Consider the following 20,614-nt stretch of genomic DNA (forward strand, 5'->3'; position numbering starts at 1 on the left):
ATGTGCGGTACGCGGGCCTCTCACTGTTGTGGCCTCTCCCGTTGCGGAGCACAGGCTCCGGATGCGCGCAGGCTCAGCGGCCATGGCTCACGGGCCCAGCCGCTCCGCGGCATGTGGGATCTTCCCGGACAGGGGCACGAACCCGTGTCCCCTGCATCGGCAGGCGGACTCTCAACCACTGCGCCACCAGGGGAGCCCTGCTGTAGCTTTTTACTTGGAGCCAGGCTCATGGTTGGTCGGGGCAGAGAATTTCTCGGTCCTCTTAGTCTTTAGTCTTAGACATGTCCTGTGGTGGGGCTCTCTTAGCATTCCAGCACTTCCACCGGTGCTCTGTGTCACCCAAACTCTACCTTCCGGGGGCGGGGGGTGTTGGTTGGGTGGGATAGAATTTCTCATGGGCCCCTCCTCCCCAGCAATAGCAGACCTCTATATTGTATCAGTGCACGATCCAGCTGACAATGGCTTTGCTTCTCCTCCACGCCCAGAAGCAGTAGATCTTTGCCTGGATCCTGGGGGGCAGGGAGGGTTTCCTGCCCTCCCCCCAATGGATTAAAGTTTCCACGCTATATGAGAGAGTGGTCCAGGAAGTGGGCAAGATTTTATCCCAGTTCAGTATTGGGGGGCTCTCTCTAGTCTCCTTCTCTGCTCCCAATCTTTATCATGAGCATCTGGTAGAGGCCCCATGGAAAAGAGCTTGCAAGTCAGCTCAGACAGCTGTGATGTCTGGAACTCCCAGAGATTCGATATGTTATACTAAGCCACACTCGGCTTTATAAGAATTTATTAAAATTTAAGCTGTTTTCCTCTTACCTAATTTTATGGCAGCCACCTGTTCCTCCTGTGCTCTGTGAAAGGTCACACAGTTTGTATGTCTTGTCTCTCTTTGGAGGGACTTGTCACTCTTTAGAATTCTGTTCACTTGGTTACCTTGTGACCTCAGCTCTCTGATTAGCTCAAGAAATGTTATGATTTTATAGATTATCTAGCCTTTTCTTGTTAGATTGGGACGGATGTTCTCTTACAGCTTTCCATGTCTTAAGCAGGAGCAGAACTCTGTATTATTTCTTCACCTGTTCCTCAGCAGAAATATTTGGTAGAATGGAGTTCTGGGTTCCTCATAGATCAGTACAGTTTGCTAATGCAAACATTGTATGTTTGTTTCTTCTGTTTTCCACATCTACCATGGCTCAAGTTTGACCAACCGTGGTTTTTACTTTGTATTTTGAAATTGTTTCAAAATTTACTAGAATAGTAGAGATTCCCACATGCTCTTTACTTAGAGTCATCAACTTTTAGCATTTTGCCACATTACATTTGCTTTATCATTCTCCACGCTCCTCTCTCTCTTTCTGTATGTGTATGTGGATAGAAAATTCATTTTTCTGAGTCAGTTGAGATTAGGTTGTAACATTTTGTCCCTTATGCTTCAAATGTATTTCTTTAGAACAAGGATATTCTCTTATTTAACTACCATATAATTACCAATTTTAAGAAATTTAACCCTGATAACAATAATTTTGTTTAATCTACCGTCCATATTCCAGTTTTCTCACAGTAATGCCTTTTATAGCATCCCCCCCACCCCCACCCCCAAGTGTAGGATCCAGCCCAGGATCATGGATTGCATTGTCATGTTCTTTAATCTCCTGTAATCTGGAACAGTTCCTTAGTATTTCTGTCTTGCATAACATTGATATTTTTAAAGAGTAAAGGCCAGTTATTTTATAGAATGTTTTTCAGTTTTGGTCTGATGTTTCCTTACTATTAGATTCAGGTTACACATTCTTGGTTAGAATACTACAGGAGTGATGTTATTTCTTTCTCATGGTATCATCCAGGTACACACAGTGTCCTTCTGCCTGTCATTAGTGACATTAATTTTGATTGTCTAGTCAAGGGTGTGGTTTGGTTCCTCCATTGGATAATCCGTTGCTAGTTTTCCTCTTGCAACTAAAAAGCAATCTGTGGGGAAGACATTCCCTGACCATGTAAATAATCTGCTCCTCACAAAACTTTAACCCCAGAAATTGATGATACCCTGGGTATACAGATTCAAATGACCCAGAACTCTGGTGGGGTGGGGGAGGAGAGTAGTATGCCTGTGACAAGCTTGGGCTCTCTTAGGGTAGAGAAAGGGCTTGCTGATCCAAGACGATTTCTTGTAAAGCCAAGACTTCAGAGAGGTTACACTCTCAGAGAAAAGGTGGACTAGGAGAGGAGTACTTTACACAGTATCAAGCAGCAAAGAAAATTTTCCATTTCACTTTTGGCTTTGGGTGGAGGACAAAGTAAAAAAAAAAAAGTCACATGAGAACTTGTGGCTACTGACTAGCTCTCACATGGGTTTGGAAATTGATTTTATACTATTTGTGTGACACTGCTCCCCCATAATTGCAAGTTGGAAATCTTGATTTAAAGTGGACCTAGGTTTTTAGTGTCCGTGGGCACATGACAGAAGCAAATTGAAGTCTTCTCTGGACTCAAAGAATTCCCATGGATCATTCCAACTAAAATGAACACACCAAAAGAGACAGGCAGACACACAGACACACAGAGACAGGATATCATGAGCAAGAGTCAATAGAAATCATAGTAAACTCTGACATCTAAAGATTTCAGATATTGGAAATACTGGATATTGAATATAAAATAAAATCACTTAGTACTTTTTGGAAACAAAAGAAGGAATTGAAAATATGAGTAAAGAAAAAGATATCATCAAGAACAACCAGGCAAATTTATTTTAAAAACCAAATATAATGTCAAGAAGTGAAAAGTGTAATCTTTGAAATAAAAAATTCAAGGAGGGGTTGAATATCAGAATAGATATAGCTGAAGAGAGAATTAATGAATTGGAAGATAAATCTGAAGAAGTAACACAGCTTGCAGTTTAAAGAGACAGAAAATATGATTGGTTAAGAGACAGGGTATATAGTGAGAAGATCCAACTTATGTTTAATTGGAGTTCCAAGAACATAAGAGGATGCTAGGGGGAATGGCAAAGAGGAAATATTGAAAGAGATAACTGGTGAGAATTTTTATAATTGATAAACAGCAGGCCATCCCTTGTCATTTGTGGAAGTTAGGGCGTCAGTATAAATGGAGGCCCACAAACTATATGTCTAAATATTTAAAAGTTACAAGTGTAACAAATTACTAAATAAAATATGTTCTATACTCCTGCCTTGGTGAATATACCATAGTAACCTAGAAATTTAGAGTGTTTGAACTTCACAGAGTTTTGCACTGGCATGTAGCAGCACAGACTGAGCCAGACCCTGACCTATGGCCTGACCCTCTTCTCTTTCTTCCCCCAGCTTTTTTGTGCACTGTGAGGGGCCTCAAGCACACATGTATAGATGTTTCAGCCTGCCTATATAATCTCTGTTCACATTTCTCACAAACATGCCACTAGAGGACACCTCTGGCACGTTTAATCTGCCCACACTGCTGGTGCGTTCCACCTTCAGAGTAGACCTGGGAAGAGATCCATGTAAGCTCTGAATGTGGGCTTGGAGCTGATTAGGTAGGGAATTCCAGGGTCCTGGATACCTAGAATATGGTAGTTAGGCTCTTGGTGGGCACATCCCCTGAGCCTTCAGACCCCTTGCCTTGTGGGGAGAGCTGCAGTCTGTTAAATTGTGGAATTGAGGACGGGGTCCTCTCTTGTCCTAAGTTCTAAGTGTGGTAGAGAGATAAAAGTTCTCAGGTTCAGGAAGCCCATCAAAGTCCGACACAGTCAAAAAGGAAAGGAAAAGAAGGAAAGAAACCCATGTCTAAATACATAGTGAACCTATAGAATATCAAAGACGGAAAAGACTCTTAAAATAGCTAGAGAGAAAAGACAGATCACCTACAAAGGATTAGAGTGATGGCTGGCTTTTCTACAGCAAGAGTAGAAGCCCTGAAACGGTAGAATAATATTTTCAAAGTAGGCAGAGAAAAATAGCTACTAACCTAGAATTGTATAGCCATAAAACAGTCTTTCAAGAATGAGAATGAAATAAAGACATTTTCAGATAAATAAAAACAAAAAGAATTTACCACTGAGAACTCGTCACGAAAGGACATTCTCAAGGATATATTTCAAGAAGGGAAATGACTCTAAGAAAGAAGGTTTAGAATTTAAGAAGTTAAATAGACCCAGAGATGTGGATTAACCTGCCTAAATATCCCAGTTGGTTTAGAACCGAGCCAGGACTTAAACCCCCAAATCATCTTTCTTCCATCCAGACAGAATGAAAGTAAGAAATGAAGTTGAAAATAGAATAGCATTTTCATCTAGGAAGTAGACCTAGGTTGCCTTGGGGTTCACTTCTGAGGTAAGCCCTACATTTGTGCGAGGACACACCATCACTTAGGTTGAGTCTTGACAGCCTCTGGGAATTCGCTCTGAGCTTCCCATTGCTAATGTGTCATTTTTCCTTTCTCCTGACACTGAGTTGGTTGGTCAAACTGAGAACTTTACATTCTGCCCTTCAAGAGGCCACGTGGTAGCCTGAGGCCACAAGTAACCGAAAGCCTCTCCAGTGAGGTGACCCCTTTCATGTCACTGCTTGTCTCTTGATTTTCTTCTTTTTCCTTTCCAGTTTCCATCAGCTACCTCCTGCACCGACTGGTCCTTCAAGAATTTCTTCATCCTCCCAGCCCTCCACTTGTACCCCTTCTCTATAACAAACCAGTAACCATGTCAAATAAGATTTCTGATGTGGGGTCCTGGGAAGCACAAAGAGTGGAAGTATTGAATGGGGGAGGGTATAAGATGGGTTAAGATGTGTGGAAAATTTTGAATAGGATATTTTAAGAGAAAAGTAACTATACTTCAATAAAACTTAAAAAAGGATATTTTAAAAAGAAATAGGATATTTTAAGAGATATTTCAAATAATACTGTACTGTCTACGTAGTTGTGCTTGCATCTTTAACTGGTGGTAGTCATAATAATGAGGATTTCCTGTCATTGAAATGTTCTTAAACCTTTCAGAACATTGTTGATATTATCCTCTCCGTGCATTTTAGAAGTTTCAGACTGTTTCTTCTAAGAAACAGATCTGGTCCATACCAGCTGTGTTGTGAATTGCACATTTTGACTTGAGTTTTAGTACTGAGCTTTGCCTGCTTTTTAAAGAGTCAGGTAAGCACAGCTAATGATGCAGTTTCAAACATGAGCCACCATCATCCTGCAGGTGACCTTGGATCATGGTCCATCGCTATCTTGTTGAGTTTGGTGCTTCAAACAGCAAAGTTTGTGACTGCCCTTAGGTCATATATATTTTTTTACCTGCAAGCTTACATCCATAAAGTTAGCAGAATATATCACGGTCAAGTTCATCAACTAGCTGATTTATTTTGTTCATTTACTGAGCTTGGGAAGAATCTTTTTTTAAAGGCCAAGTTTAAGATACCTTAGAACATAAAAATATGTGTGTTTCCTGGCCCATTCTATCTTTTGAAGGCCAGATTTCATCAAAACAAATGAATCACTGTTTTTTCTTCCTTCATCATCCCCTAATTGGTTTCCAAAATAAAATGATTAATGGCTGCGTTTCTCAACTGCATTGTTTTGATTACAGTCCTACCGCCAGTACTGATGATACACTGGGAAACACTTTTAAAATGGATGATCTTCTTGACTGGGTCACATGACTTCCCGAAGGGTTCCCCTGATATGTTGCCACCAGGAAGTCTTCAAAGGGGCAAGCCGTTTCGTATGCTTTTGTTATAAGTTAAGGAAAATGATTTTAAATAATGAAACCTTGGTTATGATTCAGGCTGCATTTTTCTTCAGCTCTGTTTTAGTTTTCAGATTGGAAAAAAAGTATGCATTTCAGGATTCCCTAAAGTATATTTTTAGTTCCTGGGGTGTTGTGTTTTTGGTTTTTTTTTAAATCATCAGTTTGTGTGAAAGCAGCATCCGTTGACCCACTAGCAGAATACGATTATTCCTGACTGTAGGCACCTCTCTCCTGGTACCCTCAAAAGAGCGACTCTCCCCACATTTCCTTAGCACTTTGTCCAATGCGTGATAAGGAAGCATAAAGCTAGTTGGACTAGCTAGAAGACCCAAGGGTTTCTTGTGAGCATCCACTTGTACTACAATTGGGCCTTTTGTTCACTGGTGAACTGCTCCTTGCCATGCTGTCTTATATAGCTCGTTGGCCACTGAGTATTTCATTTATAGCAACAGGAAGGAATAAATACCCAGATATTATGAAGTGGGTGGTTTTAGAATTCCGCTTCAGATGGCATCGACCCTTAATGCAGCTGGTTTCACTTAATACATTTTGTTTAAACAAACCCTGTTCCTGGAAGTGGTTTCGGAATAGTCTGTTCCTTGTAGCTGTTCCTTTGCTCTTATTTTTAAAGATGTTTTCCCAACGATATCATAAGCGCATGGGCCTGACAGATACAAAAATTTTGCTTAGTTATTGCACTTCTGAATAGAGTTGTGTCCAGATATGATATATTGATTATCGTATTCATAGCTTAAAGATTTAATTTGGTACCTTTATTTTGCATAACTGGCCACATTTTTTTGTTGTTTAGGTATATTTCTCTTTAAGGGACTCTGATGTCTAGAAATCACGACTGACTGACTAAATAGATAAATTAGAGAATAAGTGGTTTTCACTTTGTAAACATGAAAAATCCTTAACAAAAAGCCATGGCTGGGCTGATTAAGCAATCAGTATATTTTCAAGTGGGATATAAATTTCTAGTTTAGGTATGATACCACAATATTAAAATTAAATTTTAAAAAAACTGAATAGAAATAAAAAATAAGATACTGGTAGTCTCTACTCTGACTTTTACTTTATCAAAAGAATTTTAATGAGAGAATCTTTTAAAAACAGGAATTTATAAAACATATGCAAGTCATTAAGAATTTTTTATATAAACTTTCATTTTGTTGTATTCTCTCATAGGATTTATTCTTGTCTTTGGAGAACTTATTTTGATTTATAATTATACTTTAATTAATGTGATACTTTGTTCACTGCCCCTCCCCTCCTGGACTGTAAGCTCGCTTAGCACAGGAACATGCCTATCTTGTGCTTTTATTAAATCTCAGTACATATTCTATTACCTGGCACATAGTAGATGTTTAGCAGAAACTTACTGAGTGAATGAATGAATCAGTGAAATGCTTTTCACATTTCTATACTACTAGAATGCAGTATAATGATAACGATAGCAAACTTACGTTACTCTTAACTATGTCAGACCCTGTTCTGAGTGCTTTACATACTCCGTAAGTACTGGGTGGTCACTGCATACAAAGCATTCAACAACGTGATGGTTAACATTTAAATCTTGCTGCCAAGACCATTCTTATTTGTGTCTGACAGTTATTCCAGGCATTTTCCATATAGGAATATTTTGGTAATAAAAGAACACAGGATGTTCTTCCCGCTCCCAGGACTAGTGCGTTTGTGATTCCAGGTGCAAATCTCTGTTGCCAGGACCCATGGACCTGTTCTCAAAGCTCAAACACTACATCAAGAGATTAGACCAGGTACCTTTTCATTTTTTCCCTCTTTTTTTCTCTCCTTTTCCCGCCCTTTGGTGTTCATCTCTTCAGCAGGTCAGAATTGATACAGCTTCCAGAAGCTTCCAGTAAACAAGTGATTACCTTTTAATTCTTATTCTGATGAATACTTTTTGGTTGTAATTGTTTTTATTACAAAGGTAGTATTTACTCATTATTTTAAAATAAGTAAATGTCTCTTTCTCTTGATCACCCCCCTTAGGAGTAACCCCAGTTGTTTGTTGAATATTCATCAGACCTTTTTCTCCTGGCTTCTTGCATGTTTAAGAAGGTTGCATTTGAAAACACTGTATCCTACACCATATGTTAAAGTGGATGTTCTGCTTCTCAGAGTACAATTTAATTTACTTTGTAGATGTTATTAATGAAAGGCAGAGAAGACACTGGGCCCATTATTAAGTGTGGAACTTACAAAACGTATATTAATGACTGTTACTAAGTTATTGCTCGCAATGGAACCTGTAACATATTCCTGTTAAATTAATCTCAAATTGCTAAGTGTATTATTCCAATAATCAGAAAAGATAGATAAGTAACAAGGAGCAGGAGACTTGTGCCCAAGTAAAAAATAAATGTGGATTTACAACATCTAAGAATCTTTTGGCAAATCAAGAATGATCACCAATAGCAAACAGCTTTACTGGTCATCTGTCTGCTTGGATTTAAGTACACTGGTTTAGTACAATATTTGGTAGAACATTACTGACCAGAAAACATGGATGTCACATCTCTAGAAAGAAAAACTGTAGTAGTTCAATTCCCAATGTGTACCTTAGTTGTTTTTTGTTGTTGTTGTTGTTTTTACTTTTCAAGTAAAAATAAGAATCTCTAAAAAAAAAAAAGAAAAGAATAACCACCAAGCTCTTTCACACTACTTGAGAATAGTGGAAATACAGAGGAGACATGCCATGAGATTGATTGGTATTTCCCAGCGTGCTTTTTCTATTTCTTGAAAATTGTACAGTACCTTGCCACGGTTTGTTACCTGGATGAAATGAGAAACCTGTGCCTTCAGTATTTCCTACCAACCCTTTCTTGACTTTGTTCTCTGCCTCTTCCTATAATAACAATGAATTCTTTAAGAATAGCAGGGGGATTGAAGAAGCGAGGTGGTTAAACAAAAATTGTCTTTACACATACCAGCCCATTCTGTGATGTACATGAGTTCAGAGCAACCTCCAAGGCCCCTCTTCCAGCCCCATGCTTCACCCTTAACAGTAATGTGAATGAAGCCAGGAGAGTCATAAAACTGTGGGTTTAAGGTGCCACGAGGAAAGGAGGCTTCACTAACGCCAGTGTTTGGAGCTGTGTTTGTCCTCCCAGAGGTGTTCGTACTGGTAAGCGGTGCTCCGTGGTGAGGGTGAGCTTTGCCTTTGTAAAGTGCATGACGGGTGATAGTGAAAGGGCCGTGGGAAAGAATTACTGGGAGGGTTGCAGGTGCATTGGCTCAGGCAGATTGGTTTGTACGAAGAGTACACAGGAAGGCTGAGGTTTGGGAGTTTATTCTCTTAAAAGTGATCCGTGTCTAATAACCCCTGGAAAATCTTCATTTACTTCCAAGGGGTACACATACTCCAGTCTGAGTCCTGATCTAGATTCTATCATGTATTAGCTGTGACCCTGGACAAATAACTTGACTCTTATGGCCTCAGTAAGAAAGTCGATCATAATGCCACCTCCCTAAAGGGTTTGATGGGAGTTCAGTGGGATATTGCATATAGAGTGCTTGATACAGTAAGTAAAAAGTTATGTGTCAACCATTATTGATATCGTGATGATAAAATCTGTAACATAATGGTTTTTATAAGTGAAATATAGTTGAACTTTGTTAACATCAACTCCTCACAGACCTTCAGGGAAGCCTGTCAAGGAAGGAAATCTTAGTAAAGTAAATGCTGTTCACAGCACCTTGACAGAGTCCTAGTCAGGGAAGGATATGTATAGAATATTAGGGCCTGGGTTGGGAGATTTTTTTTAAGTAATTAAAAAAGAATTAAGGTATTCTTTACATGTAATAAAGTCCACCCATTTTAAGTGTACGTTTTGATGAATTTTGGTGCGTAATCATGGAACCTCTGTCACAACTGAGATTATAAAACAGTTCCCTCGTTATTACAATTTTTTCTGTGCCCCTTTCCAGTTAATTCCCTTCTCCAACCACTGATTCCAGGCAACTACCCATCTGCCTTCTGTCTCTGTAATTTTGCCTTTTCAAGAAGTTCATGTAAGTGGAATAATACAAAAACCATAGACTTCTGTATTTGATTTCTTCCACATAGCATGATTTTTTGGTATTCATTCATGTTGTTGTGTATACTGTCTCTTTTCTTTTCCTTGCTAAGTTTGTTTATCCATTTATCAGTGGATAACATATGAATTGCTTCCGTTGCTGGGGCTCTTATGAATACTGCTGCTATGAACAGTCCTGTACTTGTCGTTGTGTGGACATACGCTTTTATTTTTGCCGGAGAAATACCTAGGAATGGAATTTCTGGGTCATAGGACAAGTGTAAATGTGGACCTACAGATGGACTCTATTCTGATTCTGTTGTTATGTGTCTGTTCTTCTACCAATGTCATACTATCCTGGTTACTGTAGCTGTATAATGTATCTTGAATTAAGGTGTCATCAGATTTTATTGTTCTTTTTCAAAATTGTTCAGCTATTCTAGGTCTTTGCCTGTCCTTATAAAGTTTAGAATTACCTTGTCAATTTCTTCAAAAAAGCCAGTTAAGATTTTGATTGAGATTGCATTGTCTATTATCCATTTGGAGGGGATTGCCGTCTTAATATTGGCTTCATGAGGAATCAATATTCTACAACCCATGAGTATGTCTCTCAGTGTATTTAGGTATTTTATAATTTCCCTTTCCAATGTCTTAATAATTTTCAGTGTACAGGGCTTGCACATCTTTCATTAAGTATATAAATAGTATTGTTAAACGATATTGTAAATAGAATCGTTACTTAATCTTTCTAACTTTTTTTTTCCGCTAGACAATGAATTAAGCAAACCTTTATTGAAGCTTAAATTGTGGTACAGAAATACATTTCAACTGATTTAAGTCCAACACCACGAAGAGAGAAATTATGGCACCAAAATTTTCCCTCCTCTATCATACACACTAGGATTAATTTAGATTACTATTCAATCTAGTTTTCATTTTTCTAGGCTTTGTTCCATACAAATTTGTGCAGTTTTTCAACATTAAATAGAAATCTTAAATCTGTTGGGGTGGGGGGAATCAGACCTCAAGCCAATAAATGTTCATCAAATCTACTGGGACACTGTTCAAGAACAAAATCCACTTTGAGCATTGGTCCTCATAATAGCACCAAAACATTAGGTACTGTGCGCTAATTACAGAATCGGACTGATCCATTGATCGAAAGCTTCTTCAATGAAGCTCTGAATCAACAACATGTTTAAAAGTCAAAAGTGTTCCAACCACTTGATTTCAAACCAAGTAGAATTTATGTTTAGAAACACTAAAAAAAAGTGTTTCATTTATAAATATGGAAGGAACAAAAACATCACTGCATCAATCCAGAAAAAATCAAAAACTGCTTGAGGACAAGAAGAAATACAAAATTGAGTCAACTTTGCTCTTTTCTCAGCTGCTTAGATGTCCATATTAGCAAATACAGCTAAAAGATGCCAGCTCTTTTAAGCCTGTATATCTAGTCATTTCCCATTGACCATTTTGGAATTTTGTATGTTATGTTTTATGGATAGCATTCTGCTTCACTGTGTCGTATGTCTGAGTAATCTGAACAGTTCTCATTCATCGCTTGACGTTGCTCCACGGTGAAAGAAGTACCAGTAAGAGGAGCCGTCAGAACACTATCACATGCACCACAAAGTCACAGAACTTTTTAAGTCACAAGATGGCAAAGACATCGATTCTGCTTTGAACCCAAAGTTTATGGCATTACCATTAATAGAAATTAGTGGAAAAGGCTGCGAAAGTAAAAGTTAAGGTGCATCATCTGAGCTGACTTGATTTGTTGAATCCAATACAACCTTTATCTTAAATCTCCTTGCTAACAAATTTAGTGATAATTCTTTTATACTACTACTTAGCAAGTTAATAAAGCCATGGTACTCATGAGAGGCTAATCTCATTTAACGGGGGGCACAGAATGGCATACGGTTTCCATACAGTTCTGCCAATATTCCCTAGTATCAATCTACACCTTCTTTGCTAATCAACACCAGCTTATTCCAAAAGAGCTCATAGTAACGAAAAATGCCAAACTCCCTTGACCTTAAAAGAAAATTAAGCCCAGAGTCCATCCCCCCCACCCCGTTCCCCCTCTGGGGTATAAGGTTAGTGTAAACACACAGTGTAACAGTGTATTGTTTTATGGCGGGGGTGTGGTTGGGAGGGAGACACCATGGTGAGGAATGAATCAATTAAAGTCACATAAGTATAGGAAGCAGTGAGATAGTAATACACAAAATGTTTGTTTTTTTGTTTTTTTCGGTACGCGGGCCTCTCACTGTTGTGGCCTCTCCCGTTGCGTTGCACAGGCTCCGGACGCGCAGGCTCAGCGGCCATGGCTCACGGGCCCAGCCGCTCCGCGGCATGTGGGATCTTCCCGGACCGGGGCACAAACCCGTGTCCCCTGCATCGGCAGGCGGACTCTCAACCACTGCCCCACCAGGGAAGCCCGTAATACACAAAATGGATAACTGCAGTCCTTTTCTTAGAGGGCTCGACTCGTGGAAAAAGAACTTTGATTGGTGCTGCAAAAACATCTGTATGAAGTAGAAATTGGTTTCAATAACATTAGTAGACAGTATGTTCTAGTAAGTGGAGGTAACTGGATGCAAAATCCTGGTAGCAATTTAATAGAATAGTCCCAGATGTCTAGGCTGAGGCCAACGCCTAATGAGGATGAAAGCCTTGTCTGTGGGGAATTTTGGATGGTACCTAGAGAAATATTACACTGTACAGAAACCAAATTGAATTGTTTTCACAAGTGTAGTAAAGTTTCATATAGTAAAAGGTTTTTTCTACATGCACTTCAATTTCACAGCAAGAGTGTCATAGGATACCTAAACACAGAAGAGAGCATTCATGCAAGATATCTAACTCCTTGATATAATAATGCCTATAATTCAAAATGATTACACGACCATTACATCTAGGGCTTTCTGCAACTACAAGGTGGTGGTTATGGAAAGCATGGCCCTTGGTATCAGTATCTAAAAAGCAGCCACCACCTTCTTCTATGTGTGTTCTCTTTTTGCGTTTTTTCTTCATTTTTCTTAATCAACTCTGCTGTTGTTGCTGCTTCTTAGCAAAACTGGTAAAAAAAAAAAAAAAAGCAAAATTGTAATCATTGAACATAGCGCTCTGGCAATCAAGACGTTTAAAACCTTCAATCTTCTGGGGTGAAGAAAGCACTGTGCAACATTTAGAACTCTGATTTACAAACAGGGTGGTCACAAATTTTCCTGGCTTGAAGGCTTCCACGACTTTCCTGATCAGGTCATCATAGGAGGTCTGACTTAAGTTTGTTTCAAAGCTAACATAAGAAAATTGTGGTTCTGGAGTGATGTGAATAGTCCAATAAGTTCCGTCCGATTTCATTCCATTCATTGAATACCCACAAGGATTGAACAGTGTGGGATCAATGACAGAACCTGGTATCAGGTCACGAATTCCACTCTCACGAGTGACATCCTTTGCAGTAACACCATCTTTCATGCAGAACTGGTCCATAACTGCTGGGTCAAGCTCACTCATCAGAATTTCCAGGGTTTGATCTGGCTGATTGATTACCCGACTCTCTGGGAAATCCAAAGTATACAAGTACCAACAATCAGAATTCATGCCTCCCATACAATATGCTGCTCCATTTGGGAAAACTGCGTTAAGAAACTCTATTTCTTCCTGGAAATTCCGGTGTGGGTACCCTTGGTGAGAAGACTTCATGAAGTTCTTACAAGAATAAAAGAAGCTTTGAGTCAAACCCACTGTAATCCCTAGCAAGTTTCAACAGGGGAACCAGTGCTTTCAGCAAGAGGGTAGTACCACATGTCTTCAAAATGAAACGTCTCTTGGAGACAAACATGCTACTCTCACTGAGTACATAAGCTTCCTGCTTGTCAGTTTTTGTCACACTTATGATTGAACACTGCACATCCTTCAAAAGTATGTCCCACTCGGATCTTGGGGTGGTGCGAAGATCCCCAGATCCTTGGTTTGCGCCGGGTTGCTGCCCGGAGAACCAAACCTCCAGCAGCTTCTCGGTCCCTTCGAAAAAATGTGCAACTTCCATCACCGTGAGACTAGCGAACAACCAACAACCACAGAAAATCAACTAAATTAAATCTCTTCTCCCGCCGCCGCTGCCGCAGCTGCAAATTGTTCCAGCTGTGTTAACTAAAGTTCAGGTTCCATTTTTGCTATAATTTTATATTAACTTTTTTTTAAGGGTTAATAAAATTTTCCCGGCTTTGTGTGTGTGTGTGTGTGTGTGAGCGAAAGTTGAACGTGAGTCTGTTGGAAATAGAGGCAGATACAGCTCAGTCCCTTGTAGTCCGCTGTTTCCGCGTTACAGAGAGTAGAGCGAGCTCTTGCTAATGTCGCCGGCCATACTGTGGAAGCCTCTAACTTTTTATTGCTAATGTATAGAAGTAAGAACGACTTTTGTATACTGAACTTGTATCCTGCAATATGCTAAATTCACTTATTAGTTCTAGTAGCTTTTTTGTGTGTTGCTTAGGGTTTTCTCCAAACACTCGGAGTTTTTTGTTGTTGTTTCTATCTTTAGATCTTTTGTCTTTAGCTGAGCTGTTTTGAGTCTGTCCCACCTATGAGTATGAGTAGTTCAAGGGTCAGTGAGAGATGAGTGTACAGAGTTTGGAGATCACCCGCCTCTGTCCCTTCTAAGATTACTCTGCACTCTTCAGCATTCGTAGTTTCCTGGCTTCACTTTTCTGATTCACCAAGTCAGAAATGCTGTGAGTTTCTCTATGCGTGTTCCAACCCCCTCTGTATATGACATGTCATAGTATCCAAAGACAAGAAATTGTTGATTATAGGAACTTAAAAAAAAAAGGGGGGAACTTTTTTTCAAAATGATTCTTGAGTAATGACAGAAAATTCAGATAGTTAACATAATATTTTGTTGATAAAAAGGAAAGGAACCTTTTATCTGGCAATGGAATAACTTGGTCACTTTACAGAAAGAAAACCCAAATTCTGATTTTACTTTTTGTCTATCATTCATTTAAAATTTTGCAATAAAGATTTATAAGTCCTTTTCTTAATGAATAAATAAATTTATTAACATTGAGCCAAGATTTCCAGTATTTTTAAACACAATTCAATATTTTCTTCAAATTTACTATCTGTAGGCATTATAAATCTAGACAAACAGTTTATTTTCCTCAGACCCTTTACCTTTACCATTAATAGTTTATCATCAAATTTGTCTTCTGGTATCTTTTATCATTTATAAAACTTGGAATTAATTAATATACCTTCTTAGGTATGTGTTTATGAATAGATGACAAAATTTTTTTTTAATTTTATTATTTATTTATTTATGTTTGTCTGCCTTGGGTCTGCTGCTGCACACAGGCTTTCTCTAGTTGAGACAAGCGGGGGCTACTCTTCATTGCAGTGTGCGGTCTTCTTATTGCGGTGGCTTCTCTTGTTGCGGAGCACAGGCTCTAAGTGCGTGGGCTTCAGTATTTGTGGCATGTGGGCACAGTAGTTGTGGCTCCCGGGCTCTAGAGCACAGGCTTAGTAGTTGTGGCGCACAAGCTTAGTTGCTCTGCGGCATGTGGGATCTTCCTGGACCAGGGCTCAAACCCATGTCCCCTGCATTGGCAGGCGGATTCCCAACCACTGCGCCACCAGGGAAGTCCCATAGATGATAAAATTAAACCTCTTAACTAGTTGTAAAATTTAACTGATTATATCACATTAAATAAAACAATGCATAGATTATATTGGTTTACTGTCTTAATAAACTAATAATTTTCTTAATGAAAAAAACAGACAAACCACATTTATCTTATGTACCTATTCCTATTTCTCTGTAACCATTTATATTAGCCAACTTTAAAGTTAAAGTTTCTAGACACGAGAAAACTAGAAGACTGGAAACCAATAACTGTCTAGCAAATTTTTCTATGAGCATACATTTTATGTCACTTTAACAAATTTTAAAGTGGCAAAATAAGCATGGATATATCAATTTAGAGAAATTTACATATCCAGTTAATCAATCTATAGGTAATTTTTATATAAAAATAAGGAAAAAGGGTAATTTAAAACTATATGTGGTGCCCAATGTTTGGATCTTTTCCTTTAGTTAGAAATTATCCATATATCCAAAGATTATTAATTAACTCAATTTATCATTTGTTTAAGAGATCTTTAAGTGGACGAAACATCTGGAAATTAAAACTTAGACCAACACATCAAATCTTTATGATTTAAAGCATTATAAGAATTCATGAGATTGTCATTTAAAAAAGATATTTTATTATATAAGTTCTTTCAACTAAAGTCAATTTTATTTTTTATAATTTTAAACAATTTGTGGAAACAGTGATAACTTACTGGATCCATAGAACTAATAAAGTTAATTTAGAAGGTTTAAACCATGAGAAATTAACCCCAAATCTTACATTGATTTAATTATTGCATTATTTTTATATCATGATAAAATCAGGAGGCATAGTTATTTTTAAGCTAATTTTATCTCACTCTTGTATATAGTCCAAAGAATCATCTAATTATCAGGAATATTACATAAATATTTTAATATAAATAAACCTCCTATGGTCATATATCCAAAAAGATTTTTAAGACTCTTGGATATACTAAGCCTAGGTATAGGAAACAAAACTATTACCCAAACCCACATTTAAACTTTTGGGTTATAATTTCAACAAGGGAAAAGTAGAAGCAAAAATAGTTTAATTTTTCTCTCTTATGGAAATTTTGGACTGTTAATCTGTACTAGATATTTCTTGAGTCTGCACATAAGGACAGAAAAACTATTTATAATTAGTTAATCTCCAGACTTTCCCAAGAAAAGAGAAAATATGGGAAAGGAAGGAAGAAAGAAGTGAGAGCAAGCTGACTGCAGATAGATACGAGTGGCTGATTATCTTCTCTGTGTAAGGAGAGGAGAAGACTTAGTCAAGGCAAAACCCATTTTGACAGACCTACTCAAAACTACCAGAGCTAGGGCTTCCCTGGTGGCGCAGTGGTTGAGAGTCCGCCTGCCAATGCAGGGGATGCAGGTTCGTGCCCTGGTCCGGGAAGATCCCACATCCCACATGCTGCGGAGCGGCTAGGCCCGTGAGCCATGGCCAAAAAAAAAAACTACCAGAGCTAAAGTCAGTACCGCTCATTTAAATAGTAATTCAGATTCTTGGCATCCTATTAAGTCATGTCCTTTAAAAGCTGGCACTTAGTAAGTATGGGAGAAAAGAGGAGGTCTCCCAATTTAAAAAGGTGATCTGTCTTTTAGATGGGCAAGACAGAGACTCTCCTCATGAGGTTTCTTCCCTTTTTGTTCTGTGTTTAATGTGTCTCTTAAATGAAAAATCTTATTCATAACAAAATTTTCAAAATGGCAACTGCAATTTCAGATTGGTAAAATTACACCAGTTAGAGAGAGATACGTATGCGTTCAAATATGAAGAGAGCAGGTATTTGGCCCAAAGGGCCAGGAAAAGAAGACCTCACGAGAATGGTGTCAGTAGGAATGGTGCTTATGCAATCTTGAGAAAGAAGAATAGAGCTAGAGGTATCACACTCCCTGACTTCAGACTATACTACAAAGCTACAATAATCAAAACAGTATGGTAGTGACACAAAAACAGACATATAGATCAGTAGAACAGAATAGAGAGCCCAGAAATAAACCCATGCACTTAAATGGTCAACTGATCTATGTCAAAGGAGGCAAAAATATATAATGGGGAAAAAGACAGTCTCTTCAATAAGTGGTGCTGGGAAAACTGGACAGCTACATATGAAGGAATAAAGTTAGAACATTTTCTTACACCATATACAAAAACTCAGATTAAAAGTAAGACCAGAAACCATAAAACTCCTAGAAGAAAGCATAGAACACTGACAGAAATTGTAACAATATATTTTTTATCTGTCCTAAGGCAAAGGAAGCAAAAGCAAACATAAATAAATGGGGCCTGATTAAACTTAAAAGCTTTTGCACAGCAAAGGAAACCATCGACAATATGAAAGGACAGCCTACAGAATGGGAAAAAATATCTGCAAATGATATGACTGATAAGGGGTTATCACCCAAATATATAAATAGCTCATACAACTCATTATCAAAAACATAAACAACCCAATTAAAATGGGCAGAAGACCTGAACAGACATTTTTCCACAGAAGACACAGAGATGACCAACAGACACACGAAAAGATGCTCAACATCACTAATCATCAGAGAAAAGCAAATCAGAACCACAGTGAGACACCACCTCACACCTGTCAGAATGGCCGTCATCAAAAAAGACCACAAATAACAACTGTTGGCAAGGATGTAGAGAAAAGGGAACTCTTGTACACTGCTGGTGGGAATGTAAATTGGTGCAGCCCCTATGGAAAACAATATGGAGGTTCCTCAAAAAACTGAAAAAGAATTACCATATGATCCAGCAATTCCACTCCTGGACATATATCCAAAGAAAACAAAAACACTGACTTGAAAAGATACACACACCCCAATGTTCAAAACAGCATTATTTACAATAGCCAAGATATGGAAGCAACCTAAGTGTCCATCAACAGACGAATGGATAAAGAAGATGTGGGGTGTATGTGTGTGTATATGTGTATAATGGAATACTATTCAGCCATAAGAAAGAATGAAATTTTGCCATTTGCAGTGACATGGATGGACCTGGAGGGTATTATGCTTAGTGAAATGTCAGACTGAGGAAGATAGATACTGTATGTTGTCACTTATATGTGGAATCTAAGAAATAAAACAAATTAATATAACAATTGAAACAGACTTACAGATATAAAGAACAAACCAGTGGTTATCAGTGGGGAGAGGGAAGGCAGAGGGGATTAAGAGGTACAAACTACCATGTATAAAATAAATAAGCTACAAGGATATATTTTACAGCACAGGGAATATAGCCAATATTTTATAATAGCTTTAAATGGAGTATAAGCTATAAAAAAATTTTGAAACACTGTGTTATACACCTGAAACTAACATAATATTATAAATCACTATACCTCAATTAAAAAAAAAAAGAGAGAGACTGGTGCTTATGCAAACCTCATATCTCCAGAATCTGGTCAAAGGCCAGGGAGTCACCAAGTGGAGTTCCAATGAACCCCCCAACAATTGATGTCTATCACTACCCTTAGAAAACAGGGCTTGTGGAAATTCACTTTAACACCATTTGCTTAACGGTGGAATTAGGTTCTTAATTCAGCCAACCCAAGCAATCAATAATGAGCGACTGTATACAGGACTTGGCTGTAGGTATATACAAAGATGGATCAGACATAAGACATAGTTTCAGCTGCCTAGGGAGCTCACAGTCTAGCTCTTCTTTTGAGCAAAATATTGCTTAAGTTGTTGCCTTAATGGTAGGATAAATCTGCCTTGGAATTGATCCAAGGTGATTTAATTACTGTGAAATAGTTAACACCAATAAGACTTAAATTCCAGAGAACCCCCTACTGGATTCCAGCATGCTGCAAGATATTAGGATTCCTGTTCTTATGTTGGTAAGCCAGGCCAGCCCTATTTTCTGTGATGACTTTTTTTTAAATAAAATAATGCATTCACTAGTTTAAAAATTAATATATAAAAATGTAGATTGAGGGCTTCCCTGGTGGCGCAGTGGTTGAGAGTCCGCCTGCCGATGCAGGGGACGCGGGTTCGTGCCCCGGTCCGGGAAGATCCCACATGCCACGGAGCGGCTGGGCCCATGAGCCATGGCTGCTGAGCCTGCGTGTCCAGAGCCTGTGCTCTGCAACGGGAGAGGCCACAACAGTGAGAGGCCCGCGTACCGCAAAAAAAAAAAAAAAAAAAAAAAAAGTGTAGATTGAGAAGTCTTACTCTGACCCTTGTGCCTATCTACTTGGTTATTGCATTCTCATTTCTCCCATGAATAAACACTATAATCAGTTTCTTAGATGTCTTTCCATTGTTTCTTTGTGCAAATACAAGCAAAAATGAATTCATATACTTTTAAATCCCATTCTTACACAGAAGCTAGAATACCGGTTCAAAGGTGGTCAGGCAGGAGGAATTCTGTCTTACTTGGGAGAGGATCAGTGTTTTTTTTTTTTCTAGTCAGGTCTTCAACTGACTGGATGAAATCCACCCACATTAAGGAGGGCAATCTCATCCAAAAACACCCTCATGGAAACAGCCAGAATAATGTTTAACCAAATATCTGGATACTCTGTGACCCAGTTAAGCTGACACATAAAATTAACCATCATGGGCTTCCCTGGTAGCGCAGTGGTTGAAAGTTCGCCTGCCGATGCAGGGGACACGGGTTCGTGCCCCGGTCTGGGAAGATCCCACATGCCGCGGAGCGGCTGGGCCCGTGAGCCATGGCCGCTGAGCCTGCGCGTCTGGAGCCCTGGAGCCTGTGCTCCACAACGGGAGAGGCCACAACAGTGAGAGGCCCGCGTACAGCAAAAATAAAATAAAATTAAATTAAATTAACTATCACAAGGGTCTTGCGCCAATTAATGGAAGAATTAATGCTACTCTGGTCTTGCCTAACAACGTTTAAGAGCAAAACCCAAAAGGATCAAATTGTTTCCAGACTGTATCTCACAACAAAGCTAAAGAATATTTTTAGCAATGCAAAAATGTCTAGGACCCAACATGGTAAAATACACAATGTCTGCATCCAGTCAAAAATTACTAGGTATGTAAGGAAGTAGGAAATATTCCAGTAACTGACCAGAAATGACACAGATGGTAGAATTAGTAAATATGGACATTAAAATAATTATTATAATTGTATTCCATATGTTTAAGAATCTAGAGGAAAGATTGTGTTAATTAGAG

The 20,614-nt window shown here is 38.6% G+C and overlaps 2 protein-coding genes across 4 annotated transcripts in view; one reads left to right on the forward strand and one right to left on the reverse strand.

The window, feature by feature from the left end:
• ABL1 (ABL proto-oncogene 1, non-receptor tyrosine kinase) overlaps positions 1-20,614 on the forward strand; it is a 134,218-nt gene that overhangs the window by 48,596 nt on the left and 65,008 nt on the right. The gene's annotated exons all lie outside the window — the stretch shown is intronic.
• Positions 12,344-13,840, reverse strand: LOC114883784 (S-adenosylmethionine decarboxylase proenzyme-like). The gene is made up of 2 exons (XM_029201802.1): positions 13,732-13,840; positions 12,344-13,376 (listed from the first exon to the last, which is right to left on the reverse strand). The coding sequence occupies exons 1-2, from the start codon at positions 13,838-13,840 to the stop codon at positions 12,829-12,831; spliced, it is 657 nt and encodes a 218-aa protein (XP_029057635.1). The 3' UTR covers positions 12,344-12,828.

This window comes from Monodon monoceros, unplaced genomic scaffold, assembly GCF_005190385.1.
Source record: "Monodon monoceros isolate NGI ecotype Baffin Bay Population unplaced genomic scaffold, NGI_Narwhal_1 Super_Scaffold_5, whole genome shotgun sequence".
NCBI lineage: Eukaryota > Metazoa > Chordata > Mammalia > Artiodactyla > Monodontidae > Monodon > Monodon monoceros.

Excerpts from the sequence above, each read along its gene's own strand:
- LOC114883784 (XM_029201802.1), bottom strand. The coding sequence starts at position 13,840 with ATGGAAGTTGCACATTTTTTCGAAGGGACCGAGAAGCTGCTGGAGGTT. Across the intron at positions 13,377-13,731 it reads GGATCTTCGCACCACCCCAA|GGTACTTGTATACTTTGGAT; the intron begins GATCCGAGTGGG and ends ATTCTGATTGTT.